This window comes from Patiria miniata, unplaced genomic scaffold (assembly GCF_015706575.1).
Source record: "Patiria miniata isolate m_02_andy unplaced genomic scaffold, ASM1570657v1 HiC_scaffold_29, whole genome shotgun sequence".
Lineage (NCBI taxonomy): Eukaryota > Metazoa > Echinodermata > Asteroidea > Valvatida > Asterinidae > Patiria > Patiria miniata.
The window spans coordinates 23,534,956-23,551,877 of record NW_024037068.1 but is presented as its reverse complement, the minus strand read 5'-3'; the positions used below and the strand labels follow the sequence as shown (position 1 = coordinate 23,551,877).

General features: G+C 38.4%; 1 protein-coding gene across 2 annotated transcripts; it reads right to left on the bottom strand.

Annotated features, from left to right (window-relative positions):
- Nucleotides 1–5,960: 5,960 nt before the first annotated feature.
- LOC119736217 (protein EURL-like) lies at nucleotides 5,961–13,084 on the bottom strand. 2 transcript variants are annotated; one of them, XM_038210250.1, is made up of 4 exons: nucleotides 12,860–13,084; nucleotides 10,192–11,156; nucleotides 9,428–9,490; nucleotides 5,961–6,320 (listed from the first exon to the last, which is right to left on the bottom strand). In XM_038210250.1, the coding sequence occupies exons 2-4, from the start codon at nucleotides 11,135–11,137 to the stop codon at nucleotides 6,169–6,171; spliced, it is 1,161 nt and encodes a 386-aa protein (XP_038066178.1). In that variant the 5' UTR covers nucleotides 11,138–11,156; nucleotides 12,860–13,084; the 3' UTR covers nucleotides 5,961–6,168. The 2 variants fall into 2 exon arrangements, with proteins under 2 accessions (XP_038066178.1, XP_038066177.1); XM_038210249.1 differs by having other exon boundaries at nucleotides 10,192–11,191; nucleotides 12,860–13,080.
- Between the last annotated feature and the right edge of the window lie 3,838 nt (nucleotides 13,085–16,922).

The window sequence follows — 16,922 nt, the reverse complement described above, 5'->3', positions numbered from 1 at the left end:
ATAAGTGTTTAAAACCAGCATTAAATGACATTGTTGGCCAGTTGGTTTGAGGGTGGGTGTTTTTTTCCCCACTTTTAAATTCATATGTACTTTTGTTTAACGTTTTATTATTGTGTGTAACGTTTGTCCGCGCGTCTATTTAATCTTGACCTTGTTTTTTTTTGGTTGGTCATAGATTTGAATATGTTAATTTTACTTTTTCTTTTCTTCTTATACGTTAAATTTCAAATATTATCCTTTTTGTTTTACAGTTTACATGATTACTTTAATTTTTTATAGTATTTTATACGGGAATTGGTTTAAGATGGGCTGTTCAGTCTTTCCACAACCCATGACTGTCAAAAATTTATAATAATAATAATTGCAATACTTACATGAAAAACGTACGCGTACCTTGTTTCCGCAAAAAATGAATATTTCACTATCATATTTATCTTTCAAAGACTATACGTTTGGTAGCATAATGTATTACACATGTTCATGTATGAACTCCCAAACCATAAAAGTGCATATAGTGCAAGTAATAGTTTCAATGGCAATTATTTACTTTTGTGTAGGTCTGAACGTGATATCACTGTAGGCCTATGTAGCCCCTTCAATTGTGTAAGCATTTGTGCCCGCTAGTGTTTAGGTACTTGTGTGATCCCTCTTGGGGCAGTTGCTTTGTACAATAGCTGGGACAATACGCTTCCGCCATGGGAGGGGGCCTGTGAATGTGCAGTGATACATTGTAGCATGCTCTGGAAATAAATTCATAAAAAATATAAATTCAAATATATGCACAGCCATGGTTGCACTTGTACCTTTGCGATTTTTTGAAACAATACTGTTGTATTTAATAAGGTGAATTTATCTTATTGCTATCCTTACCGTGCCAACCTTCACATTTTAACTGTGCTATTTGTATTTTCTGTACAAGTATCGCCTTCATTGCCAAATCTTGTATCTACCACTTACCCTCATAAAATAGATACCTACAAATTAGTTAGATACATGTACTGACAAAAATTAACCATTTCAAACGATAAATAAAACACACACAGCTGTGAAAATCATTCATTTCACTTGTCACATTTTGGTTACCAATTTAGCACACTACATGTAATTCGATATACTAACCAACACATCTAAGCAGTTCATTTCGAGCAAACACAATGCCAGGTAGGTATTTATTTAAACCAAAATTCAACTACATTGTATTTGTAAACAGTACGTGCTTTGATATTTATACGGGTACACATACGTGTATATATCGCATCGCATCGCATCGCATATATTATATCAATACAAAAAATACTCAATTTGCATAATATTGGTAATCATAACTACATGCACTTCTGCCAATACAACACGGCTGCCAACAAAAATGAAAAGAGAGAAGTGAACAAAGGGGCTGCTGTTTTAACTTTTTTTCAAGATTTTGTATAAAAATAGACAACTGGACAGGATATACCCCTCTGAGTGCATTACCAACAGATCCATCCAAACAATATGGGCAGTATAAAAATGTTGTTCGATGAAGCACACTACAAATATATAAATCTATAGAAACGTCTAGAAAATGCAAAATATAACGTACTGTGCATGTACAGGTACATATACTCCTCGTGCATATTCAAATTTCAGATAAGCTTTACACGTACGGTAAGCGTCCATTAATTGCCACTAAACTACTAATAGTATTTCTTTTCCAGATAACAATGCCACTTAGTCCAAAGTGACGAGATTCTTGCAACATGGCCACCAGGTGTCACAGAATTGCAAGCAATTATGAAAAGTGGACTACATTGTATATCCAAGACGTGCACAGCACCACCCTAGCCCTATGGGCTGACACAGGCAAGGCTTAACATTCACAACTGAAACATTACCTCTCTTAAAAAAAAACTAATATCGAAAATCATAATTAAAAAGCACCATTCTGGATTCTATTTTAATTACAAAAAAGTCTTACACATGCCTTATACAACAGAGGTGTAAATGCACACAAAATGTTATGGTGGTTCGAATAAATAAATAAATTAAATAAATAGATTAAATAAATAACAATATCCTGCGCAGCACAACAAAATGTTAACACACACAAATATAGAGTATCAGCCAAGCTTTGAAAAGAGCCCATGCAATGTACATGTACACATTGTTTATGCAGTCCTTAAAAAGGCACCTTTGTGTCCCACTTAAATGTACACTTAACCTTATTTTCACTTATCGTTTTGCCATTTTCAAGGGTATTTTGGTGCTCTTTCTTGGTTTCTATGTTAATGCAAATTTCCATATTCATGAGCAAAAGTTCATTGTCATTTCAGGCAGAACCATCAATGTTACAGCTATTTCAGAATCAAAAGTTGCCAGAATTTTGATATTTTGCTGTAATAAATGTTATTTTCTTTGGCGATTCGTTTTTGTGTCAGTACATGGCAGTAAGCCAATGAGCAAACTTTTCGGGTTTAAAGTTTGAACAGAAACTCCTATGCCGAAATGACATCACAGCAACAGCGCCCTCAGTTGTTCGGAAAAGCATTGGAACATGTTTAAAGAAGTGATCTTTTCAATGAAATTAACCCAAATTTCAAATAGTTTTCATACATTTAAGAGAAGTATAAAGTTGCACCAAATGTGTTCTTAAGAATATCATCTCATGACCCCTTTAAACTGTGTTGGCCATATAATTATTTGCATGTTTTGGTTCTCATATTTGTTTGCCTCTGAAGTAGGATCAGTCGGTCAACAAATAAGTAAAATCTGAAGAGAAACAAACAGAAGTTGTTCCCGTCTAGATGGCTAAATTAAATGATGCCAACTTTTTTTTCCAAGTGCGTATTGTCTCTAGTTTTTTTTACTGCAATGAGTCTATTATGAGTTGATATCACTGAACAAAATAATAAAGACATCTTTGGCAAGATGTACAATGTACATGCACACATGTAGTTGTCTTAATATTATTTGCTGCATGCAGGTCACTAACGTTTTGGCTGAGTGGCAGCCACGCCATACCATGCCCTAGCAAAGGTAAATTACAGACCTCAGACATCAATATGAGAGGCAACATCCTGGCAACTTCTGGGCTTGCACTGGGAGCTATATTATGCTGTTCTTAGCGTACACAGCTGGTATTCTGTCCATACATGTAGCTTTTCAAATAACACAGAGCCTCATTGGTTGAATTTTGTATTCATTATTGTTTGTTTTTTTTTGGTTCATTTTGTTTGTTAGTACGAGGGTTCCAAACAGAGTTGACGGTAAAGAAAAATGTTGGTTTTTTTTTCTTGAGTTGAAAATGAGAAACAAAGAAATAAAAAGACGGATGCTCTAAATAATTCAGAGGCACATACAAATATGACTTAAATTAAATCCCAATCCTAGTACAATAACACTTGAAATTGATGGGGATAAAAATCACCTTTCGTGCTCCAACCCTGGCTATTTCCTTTTAAAGGGAATGTACAACATTTGCTTTGCTGCAATTTTCAGAAAGAAATGCATTTGGAGGATTAGTGTGTTAAAGCAAATATTGTTAAACTGACTTGCTTCACTTTTTTGGGTTCGGAGATGCTGGAAAATCCAACAAAACCAACCATGTTCTTGTAGTCTGGTTCCCTGACCCCACTTAAGATGAAACAGAGCACTTTATAGACTGTGGGGAATTGTAAGGTCAGAGAATCAGTCTATCAGGCTTGTACCCCTTCACAGGTGTGTAATCAATTGCAAAGAAAATGCGGAATAACTAAATATGAAAACTTAGGAGCAGTTTTTGAAAAAAGCGAGTTTTCCCCCAATGCTGGTCAGCCGACCAGCGTTGGAAAAATACATGTTTTCTTGAAAATGTCAGCACACCAGGTGTGCTGACATTTTCAAGAAAACATGTATTTTTCCAATGCTTTGGACTGTCATTGCCTAACAATCCAGTAAGATATTTCGTGACAATTTGATCATTTCGTTTTTTGATGTTTGCAAATGTTGTATCTTCCCTTTAAAGTCAAAGAGAGGATACAACATATCAACAACCCACTACATATCTCACAGCTCAAATCCAATCCTGCATAATGTACGTAAAAGCACAATGTATGTATGTAAGTTGGTGTGCTTTGGCCTAATACCAGTGTATGGGCCTTATGCACGATTCGGCCATATTGAATTGAAAAGTGAGGTAAAATCAAAATTTTTCAAACTTGTGAAGAGAAATGAAAGCAAGTTAAATACTAAATAATTCCAGGCTGCTTCAATGAATAATTTAACATTTGTAATTAAACAAATTATTAAAGGCTGCATTATGCCTGCATAAATAGTCTTTATGCCTGCATAAACAGTTAACAATAATGAAATACATTCAGGGAACTTGACAAAAATGGCCAACTCATGCATAAGGCCCACTAGGCTTTGGCAACTCCAGGCTGAAACTGAATAGAATCCGAATAGCAACTTCAATTTTAGAGGAATAAACTCCCTGCAGTGGTCAAGTACCGAAAAAGACATTCAAGACATTTTTAAACAAATGATCATAATTTAAGCGAGGAAAATGACCGTGAATGACCTTACATTTACTGATTAAGTACTACAGTTCATTCAGGAAATTAAAGATGCATTCCCGTGCTATTGTCAGGTTTCACCTCGAAAAATAGATTTGTTTTTCAATTGCAATTTTCCTAGAAATTTAAAAGTTATTCACTTTCGAATGAGACACTGAACGAAAAAAATCAACCGATCTTTAGTAAGGCCTATCCGCTCCGTTCACAAGTACCCCCTCACCGGCCAAGAAAGCACAGTTCGGGGTGACCGACCGACGCCATCTTGCCTGACTGCAATTTTGCCGCGACATGCGGTCTACCACTTCACTGCGTGTACATAGTACAAATCCCCTGGTGTACGTGCGTCACACACAAGGAACGGTGCGCGTCAACCAGCTAAATGTCCCGCCCATGGGACATTGTTGCTAGGTAAAAGGGCGCCCTCTTTTCATTAGCAACAAAGCCCATTGAATTAGTTCTTCACAAATATCAAATTATTGGCTGCCAAACAATAATTCGCCTCTCGCAGGTCGGGTTCATTAGTACGCAAAAGGAAATTCCTTTTTCATTTTTTTCAAAGGGTTGCAAACGCCAAATATCGGAATAAGGTAGTTTTTCCTTAAAACAAAAACATACATATTGACAATTATTCGAAAAATTGAACAAAGAAATTGACTGGAGCGGGGCTTGAACCAGCGACCTCCAAATAACCGTTCCGGTGCTCTACCAACTGAGCTATCCAGCCCTTTGTTTGCAATTCTCCAGTTAGTCAATGTCTTTGTTCAAGAGGCCCGAAGGGGTGCCAGTCAGAAGCCAAACACCTGTATGCCATACAGCCAGGGATCGCGCCCAAAGTCACGATGCAGACCTGGGAAACAGCAAACGGGGATCACTCATACTTAGAGGATAAGACTTTTTATTACAAATTTGATTGAAAAAAAAAAATCAGTTAAAAATCCATTTTTGAAGAGCACGGGGTATTATGCATCTTTTAAAGGGAATGTACAACATTTGCTTTTGCTGCAATTTTCAGAAATAAATGGATTTGGAGGATAAGTATGTTATAGCAAATATTGTTAAACTGACTAGTTTCATTTTTGGGCTTGTAGATGCTGAAACCAAGAAAACCAATCATGTTCTTGTAGTCTGGTTCCCTGACCCCACTTAAGATGAAACGGATCAATTTATAGAATTTGGGGAATTGTAGGGGCCTAAGGTCAGAGAATCAGTCTAGCAGGCTTGTACTCCTTCACAGGTGTGTAATCAATTGTAGAGAAAATGCGGAATAAATAAATATGAAAAAAGTAGGAGCAGTTTTTGAAAAAAAGCCGTTTTCTCCAACGCTGGTCGGCCGGCCAGCGTTGGCAAAATAAAGTTTTTCTTGAAAAGTCAGCACACCAGGAGCCACGATTTTACCGGATGCTTTAAACTGTCATTCCCTAACTATCCAGTAACGTATTTCATGATAATTTTGTTTTTTGATGTTTGCAAATGTTGTATCTTCCCTTTAAAGAGGTTTTCACAATCCTGGAATATGCAATCGGAATTGACTCCAAATTCCAAATATGTCACAGTTGCCCAAGCCAAAGTATTTCGTACTTGGTCCTTCGTTGGTTCTTCTCCTACATACTCTGCAGGGGAGTTTTAAATAACAGTAGTATTATATGTTACCAGCACCGGTTGTTTTGATCGGCGCGTCCTGCTGACTGTGCTTCATCTTGACCAGCTTCTGGATGGTCAGGTTGCGAACTTTGACCTCTTGGCCCAGGGAGTCTCGCTCCTGTAGGAGCTCCACCAGCTCTACAGAGATGTCTGAAGGATAAGAAGTGGAGAATGGAGGCTTAATGAATATTCATGAGTTCAGTACATCAATAATGGAACAGACCGAGTTGTCGTTTAGTCAATAATTATTAAGTCACACGTCAAGTGACAGGCTTTTTCAAATGAAATCTGACATACATGTTAGTAATGCGTCAGGTTTTTTTTGCAATTTGTTTGTTATTTAATTACTAAATAAATACATTATAAAGGGAATGAACAACATTTGCTTTTGCTGCTATTTTCAGAAATAAATGGTTTTAGAGGATTAGTATGCTATAGCAAATGTTGTTAAAATGACTTTTTTTCACGTTTGGGCTTGTACAGTTGTGTAGATGCTGGAAAAACCAAGAAAACCAATCATGTTCTTGCAGTCTGGTTCCCTGACCCCACTTAAGATGAAACGGAGCAATTAATAGACTTTGGGGAATTGTAAGGTCAGAGAATCAGTCTAGCAGACTTGTACCTCTTCACAGGTGTGTAATCAATTGCAACGAAAATGCGGAATAACTAATTATGAAAAATTCGGAGCAATTTTTGAAAATTAGCCAGTTTTCTCCAACGCTGGTTGGCCGACCAGCATTGGAAAAATACTATTTCTCTTGAAAATATCAGCACACCAGGAGCCACGATTTTACAGGATACTTTAGACTGTCAGTCCCTAACAATCCAGTAAGGTATTTTGTGATAATTTGATCAGTTCGTTTTGTGATGTTTGCAAATGTTGTATCTTCCCTTTAACCTATTTGCAAAAAAAACAGGCCTACATGTACATGTACTACAACCTGACCTTGTAGGCATGAGTTTTTACTTTACAGAACTATTCTGACTTTTAACAGAATGGAAATCAACACTGCAAGCTCAGCTGCACTCTATCTGCTTGGTCAATTATCCATGTAATGATGACAGTAGCCAATTGCATATAAGTACCTGTACCATTGATTAAAATCCTTCAACACCTGTGCAAACACATCAAGCCTCTTAGACTTTAATCAAGCCCCTTATGCACTGAATCAATCAATAGGCCTACTATGAAGTCCATTATCGGAGTAGTGTACACAACATGCATACCGGCAAAAAAAAGCATGGATGCTCTGTCCAACCTACATGTATTGACCCTACCGGTACTTACATGTATGCATGTAGTTCAACTATTTTCTAAAGATGATAGCGGTACTCTTCAAAAAAATGATTTTTTTTTTTTTTTTTTTTTCTCCAAACAAATTGTCAACGTGTACATTCTATGTTTTGTTTTAACGAAGGAAAAAAACAACTTTTTTTCCGGTTTTGGGCATCTCCAACCCTCTGAAAAATAAATTTCATTTTGTGCACAAATGAACCCGCCCTGCGAGAGACGAACTTAATATTGTCTGGCAGCCAATAATTTGATTGTTGCAAAGAAATAATGTGTTTGATGTCTCGTTCAAAAGTGAATAACTTTCTATTTCTTGGGAAATAGCACTTCAAAGTTGAAGAAAAAAAAGCTATTCTTCAAGATCAAACTGGAGGGAATATATTGGCACCCCTTCAGTTCCCCATTCAAAGGGTCAGCTACCAATGACAGTACATACATGTACATACAGGCATTGCTCTGTGTTTGCCTTGTGTTTGATCTATTTTGTACAGACGTTGAACAGATGGTGCATGTGCCTTTAATTGTCATAACAACATCGGCCTAATGAGAAGGATGAGCCTTTCCAATATCACCAGTCTCAATTAAGTAACTGCCGATATGCTGAGCGTCATCTGCACGCAGTACTAAAAACCTGCTCAATAATAGTCAGATCAATAATAAAGTAGAGGGAGATTCCTCATTATGATAATGATGGTATCTGCTCCATGAGGAAGGAAGCTGAATAATGTCTGGACTGTTTTTACAGCGTCATCATTATATCATGCAGCTATGAATTTATGATTCATCATAGACGTGTATGTATACATGTAATACTTGTACATAAATGCACCAATGTACAAATATTATTCATGTTCGCTGGTGATCAAATTTCTTTAATCCCATAATATGCAAAATATTCAAAATAATTGCCGAGACCCAAAAAAATTTGCTTCCAATTACATGGTATTTGGAAATAGGGTATAGGTACCGGTAGGTAGGAATTTAAAAAAAAAAAATTGGCAATTTTTTTTTTGTATACGATCATATGGAGGTGTCTGCCTGTAGTCAAGGGTAAAAGGTAGTAGGCCCTTCATTTCTACTAGTGTGCCGTCATTTTGGAGAAAACTACATGTACATGTACATGTATGTACCATCATTTGCTCACAATGGTTAGGAGCAAACAATCGTGCTTTCAACTTTTAATCTAGACAAAGCTAGGTGCTTTGCGTCGAGAAAAATAAAACTGTTAACATGGTTAAAGGGAATATACATCATTTGCTTTTGCTGTAATTTTCAGAAATGGATGGAATTGGGGGGTTGGAAATATATAGCAAATATAGTTACACTGAACTGGTTTTGGGTTCGAAAATGCTATAAAAACCAAGAAAAACAATCATTTTCCTGTAGTCTGGTTCCCTGACTCCATATAAGAAGAAACAGAGCAGTTTACATACATTGGGGAATTGTAAGGTCAGGGAACCAGTCTAGCTGGCTTGTATCCGTTCGTAGTGTAATCGATTGCAAACAAGTGCGATGGTCAATTGGGGCCAGTATTTGAAAAAAAGCCAGATTTTTCCAACGCTGGTCGGCCGACCAGCGTTGGAAATTGATACAAAAATACCACTTTTCTTGAAAATGACAGTATACCAGGTTTACAGGATGCTTTACAAATTACACTACTGTCATTCACTAACAGTCCAGCAAGGTATTTCAAAATGATTTGGTAGTTTTATTTTTTGATGTTTGCAAATGTTGTATTTTCCCTTTAAGTATGATATCTACTGAGCTGAACTTTGGACAGGTTTACTTTTGTAATAACCTGCTTCAGATTTTCTGTATTGTTGTTCCTTGAATCAGCAAAAACACTAATTTGTTTTGCAACGTGTCTATTACCTTTAAACAGTAAAACTAAGAACGAAAGTGGAATCCATGTGTTCCTAAGATTTTTCATTCCGTAGAAGTTTTTGAGGAATTTGTGTACACATACCTTTGATGAGCCCCTCCAATCTGGAAACCACTGCCTTTATTTGGGCTCCGCTCATGCTGTTCACTGAATAAAAACAACAACAAAATTGTTCAAGTTTTGGTACTATACTGGGAAGACTTTTTTGGCACTCTTCATGTGGTCACAGACTGCAAAAGTTGAGATGTGAGAAATAAGAGGACTAAAATTAATAGACTGACAACTGGGGTATCAAATATAGGGCCATGTTTTTCTTCAGGAAGATCACTCTTTATAACACCTGGCCAGAGTTTGGAGTTTTTTCTTTAAGTTTTGGCATTTGACGGCTTCAAAAAGGACCCCGGAGCAAGTGATTTTGCCAGAGCCAGAGACAAGGTCTAGGTTCGGGAAACCCCTTGGCCAACCCCTACTTTAAAGGTACATCTCGCTCCCTCTATATCTGAGTCTGAATTTCTTGGCAAAGGCTGACAGTGTATGTGGCTTTAACAGTTTATATGGTTTGACAGCCATAGGGCTCCATGTAATTTTAACACAGCCCAAATTGGGCATTTCAGGGTTTGCCATAAGCCGTTTCACGGATACCGCCATCTTTGTGGTCACGTGGTAATCTCCAGGGGCATTTCACTAGAAATACGTACAATCATGCTGGGTTGTATCCTGAGCATGATTAGGCCCTACGCCATGACAACGATGCATGGCGGTATCTGTGAAACTGCTTATTGATGAGCTGAATAGCCGTAGCCAAACAATGCCCATTTCACTCATTTGAGACATAGCAAAATACTTACATTGTTGCCTGTCCATTTTCTGTTTGTTGCTCCATCGCTGGCTCTCAAATCTGGTGTCCTGCGTCACTTTCTCCTTTTCAGCATCAGGAACGGTCAGTGAGTCTGATTTTGATCCTTCGGAAAATTTGCTCTCATTATTATTGTCCGTCAATTCATGAACTTTGCTTTGTCTAATAGGACTTGTACTGTCTTGACGTGCGCTCTGCAGTGGAGCCTTTCTAGGAGGCACTGTTTGACCTTTTACGTTTCCAACATAAGGCACGGGGGTATCAGTCTTTGGTTCAGGATTGCTGTCGACACTGATAGTCGGGCAAGATCCTGTTTTGCAGCCCACGTTATCGTCGCTGTGCGACTTGGTGATGCTGCTAGTGCCGTAGAGATATCGGGAATAGCTCTTCCTCAGTTCAACAAAACTGGTATCCAGGCTGTTTTCACTATGCCGTCTCAAGAGGGCGTCCTCCGTCAGCGCCCTGAAGATGACGGGGCTGCTGGAGCGCGTGCAGGGGTTGCTGTGGACCTGCAGCAGGTTCTGCCGGTTTCTTAAGTCCTCGTTCTTAGCGTAATTGATGATCCACTGGAGCTTGTCCCCGATGGTGTCCTGCAGCCCGAGGGTGGGGAAATCACTTGGCACGCTGATGCCCCGCCGGTGGGGCAAAGGACTGTGCTGGTAGGGGCGCCGTCCAGCCTGCGCAAGGACCTGGTGTGATTTGGCTAGACAACTTTCGTGAGCAGCAATCCCTGCATGTAACACGTCCGGAATCTTGTTGAACCCCTTTTGAACGGGCTGTCGTGTTGAACTGAGGTGGCACAGTTTGCATGACGACGCTAGCTGTTCACCCGTGTCCAGTCCACAGATGCCACATGACTCGCTGCTTTCTAGGTTGATTGACACAAAGCTGTCGTCCGCGTCTTCTTGTGTTGGTGGCGTTTGTGTTGTGACTGACATTTTTCTTTATATTGATGTACTGAAACCAGCAGCACAGCAACAGTGTAAATAACTCTACAAATAGAAAAGCAAACAAATTTACTGTTGAATGAGTCATCAGAATATCACTGATCACGATTATGATTTCTGACTCTGATTAATCATCCACGTCTTCAGTTCAATTAGATTCAAAATGGTTGAAAATGTTTTTTTTAAATATGAAAAACACCACCGTGCATTTATATGTGGGTTGATTTTTCAACAAACATCTGCACACAGAAACAAAATAATTTTTTTAAATATTTCCTTCAGTTAACTTTTTTGGGAAGAATTCCATACATAGACATCCATAATTTTTCCCTGCAGTGACCTATCAGCCATCAGAAACGATAAAATACAATGTACCCTAAAAAATCAAATTCAGCAGGGAAAATAATATTGAAGCATTTACTGAGAAACCACTGGGAATTGTTCAGACCAATAGGGTTTGCACACAGTGTGTCAAGTGATGACCAGGTATGGTACTCCTAGAACTACATACATGTATGATGCGTCATAGTTCTACGTGTATGGAACTCTTTCCAAATTTTGGAGTTTACATAATTTAGCTTTAAATATTTCTTTCAATTGGCTTCTTTTCAACTATTTGGGCCTATAATTCATAGGCAGTCAACTCTGTAAGTTTCTGAGTTAAAGGGAATGTACATCATTGGCTTTTGCTGTAATTTTCAGAAATGAACTATTTGAGGGGTTAGTAGGCCTATTGTTACACTGACATTTTTGAAGTTTTGTGTTCGAAAAGGTTGGAAAAACCAAGAAAAACAAAAATGTTCAAGTAGTCTGGTTCCCTGACTCCACAAAAGATCAAATGGATCAATTTATAGATGAAAATTGTAAGGCAAGGGAACCAGTCTAGCTGGCCTGCACCCGTTCATGAACATGTAACCAATAGCAAACAAAATTTGGACTGAAAAAAATGTTAAATTTGGAGCAGTAGTTGAAAAATAGTTAGGTTTTTCCAACGCTGGTCGGCCGACCACCGTTGGAAAAAAATGGTAAATTTGGAGCAGTAGTTGAAAAATAGTTAGGTTTTTCCAACGCTGGTCGGCCGACCACCGTTGGAAATGTTTACAAAAATACCATTTTCTTGAAAATGACTTCACACCAGGTGCCACAATTTTACAAGATGCTTGAGACTGTCATAAATTTACCAACATCCTAGTTAGGTATTTCGTAAAAACTTGGTAGTTTTATTTTTCGATGTTTGCAAATGTTGTATATTCCCTTTAAAAAAATGAAAATAAATAATAATTTCACCATTACAATATAAAGATACAATTTTAAGAAATGATGTATTTCAGTAAACTGGAGTCTGTGAGTGTGAACTACTAGTACACAATTTCTTAATTGCTCGACATTCGTCTTCTAATCATAAATCAGATTATTTCTAGCATCTAGGCCTATGCAAAAACATTCATCTTTCCACTTCCATGCTAAGAAAGCATATTCACCCCACCTGTAAACGGTAAACACACGATAGAATGACAATGCCAGTAATTCGACAAGTCAACATCGTCAAAAAGCATTTCGCACAATGAAGGGATTATGAGACGGGCATTCTCGCACGCACGCCACGTTCACACACTACACATGAAGTATGCACGCAGTGCAAATTTAATCATGACAAAACTGTGGATTTTGTCTCACTTTTTAAACACCAACATTTTACAGCATGACACTCACCAAACTGAGGAAAATCTACTCTTTCCGACCAGCTCAAGTTGTATCCTCAACACAACCGGAATTCATATTGAGAGTGGTTTTCAACGGGCCTTTGTTGTGCACGAATGCATACTTTCGTTTGGCGTCACGTCATGTGTCGTTGCGACCACAATGTTTTGGTGTTGATATCGACGGGAATATTTCTCAACGTGTAGTACATGACAGAGAAAATTGTAATTGTTGGACTTCTATGCACATGCTGATGAGACGTTTATTTGCTTTTTCATTTAGTAACGTGTGCTATGGTTTTAGTTCAACATTAAATAAGGTATATTATCCCCGAATTAACTGAAAACAATTCTGGTCGACCGTCGACCTATCTCTATATTGTGTCATGAACTATCTGATACAAAATAAGGCAGTGAGGTGACGTCACTGGGCGTGCTGTCAAAATCAATCCATTAGTCAGACAACAAAGCGACAGGTGCAACGTCATGAGGCACACACCGTGACAATACTGGGCGCGGGTTGTCCCAACCTCATTGTTTGGCATACAGTCCATGATAACATTGATACGTCATTAAGTGAGGCTCTTCTGTGGAAAAGTTCAATAGTTTCCGGGACGGTGTTCCGGGGATGGGTTAGGCTTGTTATGTGGAAGCCGGTCTATACTAGCCGGATACTACAACCCCATTCCTCCCAAGTTTAGCAACTTTTTCAAAGATGTGCCAATTAATTCCCACTAATGTAGGCTATGTAGGTTGCAATCCTTCGTATTGCGTGATTAAACTGTCGATAAACAGTAAAGGAAAATAATAAACAAAATTAGGTGGCGGCAACATCAGCGGGGAAAAAAAACAGGCAGGTAGGTTCATTCTCCGTGATCATCCCAAAGTTTTGATGGGAATAGTTTCGAATCGTGTTGATATGGCCTAAACATTAATGTCTTTGAAAGAATTAGTGGTAAAAAAAGGCATGTACGCTGAAATAGGGGGAGGTGATGGAATTGTTTATTTACACACTATAATGCAAGAAATGGTATAACTGAGACTTTGACACGGAACTTGATGGACACAAAGGCAGTTTTAAAATTATAGGGCAGTAAGTCTATTATAGTCGGCAAAGTTATTAAAAGCTGTAGGTATTAAAACATACAGTGCACACACAAATCATGACACGCGTGGGGTGAAGAATATGCAGAATGAAAATGTATTCTTTTAAAAATTAAGGAAATATCTATTTTTGAAACTCTATCGTCACTTTAATCGAAGAATGCTACATAATTACTATTTTCAAGACAATAGAGGGCGCCATTCCAGGTGGAGTCGTTCTGCACGGCACGGTTTGCGCCGGTATCATAAAATACAGTGATTGCTCATTGTAAAGCGCGCGCCGGATAGTCGCCCGTCCAAGTTAGGCTACACATCTGAACTCAGATTGGTAATAATTCACATTTTCATATTAACTGGAAAACCTTGGTAAATATGATTCAAGTGTTGTCGAACGTGGAAGGTTGGCGTCACTTTTTAGCAATAATGGAAGCACTTTATGTATTTCCAGGTACTAAATATGAAATCAAGAGAAAAAAACCCATCCACGAAGGACTTTTCAGAGAAAGTTAGTACCTCCAAGATACTCGAACCTTCCATGAACCAGCGCCGGGGGGGGGGGGGGGGCACTTGGCCCCCAGATTTTCCCAGGCCAACAAAAGTGTCCCTCTTGCGGTCAAAAAAATAATGTGCCGCTCGAGATGAAAGCAAAACTGCCCCTCAAACGCACATATGGAAGCATTATGATCGCGCTTATAAAACTTGTCTGATCCTCTCTTTTAATGCAAAAGTGCCCATCACAATGACACAAATATCCTTCGCGCGCGATAACAAGATTGTGAACCTTCTCGAGATGGAAAAGTATCCCTCGCCAGCACAACACCCTCTCACAATAATAAAATTGTGCCCCTCTTGGGATGGGAAATTGGCTTAAAAACAATTAATAGTGCTCCATTCGCGATAACTTATCGAGATGGACAACTGCCCCTCGAAAGCTCAATTCCGCTAGCAACATTAAAACTGTGCCCCTCTCAAGATGGAAAACTAGCGTGCAAAAAATAATAATATATAGTGCTCCTCACACAAATCAAAACAACAGTGCTCTCTCACGTTAAAAAAAAAGGTCCCTTTGCATGAACTAGTCAAATTCAAGGGCGGACCAAGAGAAGTTACTGCCGAGGTGTGCATGAGGCCGAAGGGCACATTCAAGGGAAAAATTACCTTATTTGAGAACAAATACGGCTATATGCAGACTATTTCAGGAATAGGCCTACAACTGTATTTTTTTGAGTAAGGGAAATAAGATTTTCTTTTAGTAACACAAACATTTTAAAAAGTGTATATCAATGTTGTTAGCAAATTTTGTTCCGGGTAACATGTATTCCTTGCAAACGAAAAATAGCTTCACAATTTTCTCATCTTGCACACCGACGGAAGTTGCCTTTTTTTCTGAGTAAGTGCCCCTTTTTGGTGATGCTCCGTTTGAAAAGCGTTCCGCCGCCGCTATCCAGCGCACATGGTAAATTGAATGAAAGTTTGTTGGGTCAAGCACGTTCATTGAATTGAAACAAATGACATAAGGGCAAACAAATTATAGGAAAACTTGAAATAAGTTGCGCATCACATGTCTGCCTGCAGAAATTGCAGAGAATTTTGAAAAGAGCACTCACTGTACAATCTACTAGGGAAAGATAGAAAATGTATACCAAATTTGACTTACGAACTCAAATAACTGTGATGACACTATGGAACTAAGCTACTCGAAACGGTGAATATGTTTATGTTTTCTTTCTCCTATTTGAACTTTCACTGGAATGCGGCCAAAAACGAAATGCCGAAATTCGTTCAATAGTATAAACATATCAATAAATTGTAAACAACTGTAGATTTCATACAATATTACAGTAATGAGGTTTTCCCGCGCCATGTCGTGGTGCCGGGAAAGTTTTAGGGTGAAACACTGCGATAGTTCCCCATTTTCAGAGATGTATTCTCCGTGCTATTTTTGATTTTTACCTCGAAACTGATGATTTTTTTGTATTGTTATTTTTCACTTTTGAATGAGACATTGAAGTTATTGAACCAAAAAAATCAACCGCCGTTTACCTAATTATTTTTTTGTTCACAAACTAAATCCGTTGGCAGACAATTGTTATTCGGTCCCCGACGCACGCGGCGGGTTAGCCCTTTTTGAGAGAGTTGTAGACGCCAACATCAGAATAAGTAGTTTTTTCCGTTAAAACGTGCGTAGAAATTGAAATTTTGTTTGGAGAAAAAAAATCCATATTTTGAAAACCGTTGGGTATGGGTCTACATCTTTAACAAAAATGATCGACACCCTAAATGCACCTGCAAATTGAAGCTGTCAACCATAGGATTGGGTATAGACCTTGTAGTGGCCATCTTAGAGGGCAGCTTTGTTGTTACAGTGCCACAGAATGCACAAAAGGTTCACTCATGCATATTGGGGCTAATCAAAGGGATTTTGCCCTCTTGCTGTTAAGCATAAGGTCTATAGCGAGGCGGGACGTCCGATATTCTCCTCGGAACATTGATCAAAGTAAATATATTTCTAGAAAGAATGTTGCATCGTGTCCTGATGCCTTTATGGCATCATATATTATACCAAGGAAGGTCATGCAGTCATTGCAAAAATGTTGAAAAGACATGAATCTGAGACTGAGAAATAATTATTTTCCATTTCGTTGCGGAAAATACTTGGAAAATGGCACTCGAGTCTCCATAGACTTTGTACACAACCAAAGAAGTGGCGTCTGCATATTCTTTCCAAATATCTCATTTGGAAGATTTGGCAACTGCACTGGTACTTATGGTCACAGTTTCCGCATTTTTTTATATTTTTTTTTGCGTAGTAGTCATTACTTTTTACTGTCAATGTCGTGAAATGTATGATGCCAGAGTATAAAAACAACGACTGCAGGACTGACACAATTCTAACTCAATTCAGCCAATCAAACAGTGACATTCCATCGGAGCTTCCCTGTATTTAACTAAACACCACTTCCTGATTCACA

What these genes read in the sequence shown, in the direction of transcription:
- LOC119736217 (XM_038210250.1), bottom strand. Translation starts at nt 11,137, where the DNA reads ATGTCAGTCACAACACAAACGCCACCAACACAAGAAGACGCGGACGAC. An exon ending in GAAAATGGACAGGCAACAAT is followed by an intron (nt 9,491 to 10,191) that starts GTAAGTATTTTG and finishes GTTTTTATTCAG; the next exon opens with TGAACAGCATGAGCGGAGCC. An exon ending in ATTGGAGGGGCTCATCAAAG is followed by an intron (nt 6,321 to 9,427) that starts GTATGTGTACAC and finishes CTTATCCTTCAG; the next exon opens with ACATCTCTGTAGAGCTGGTG.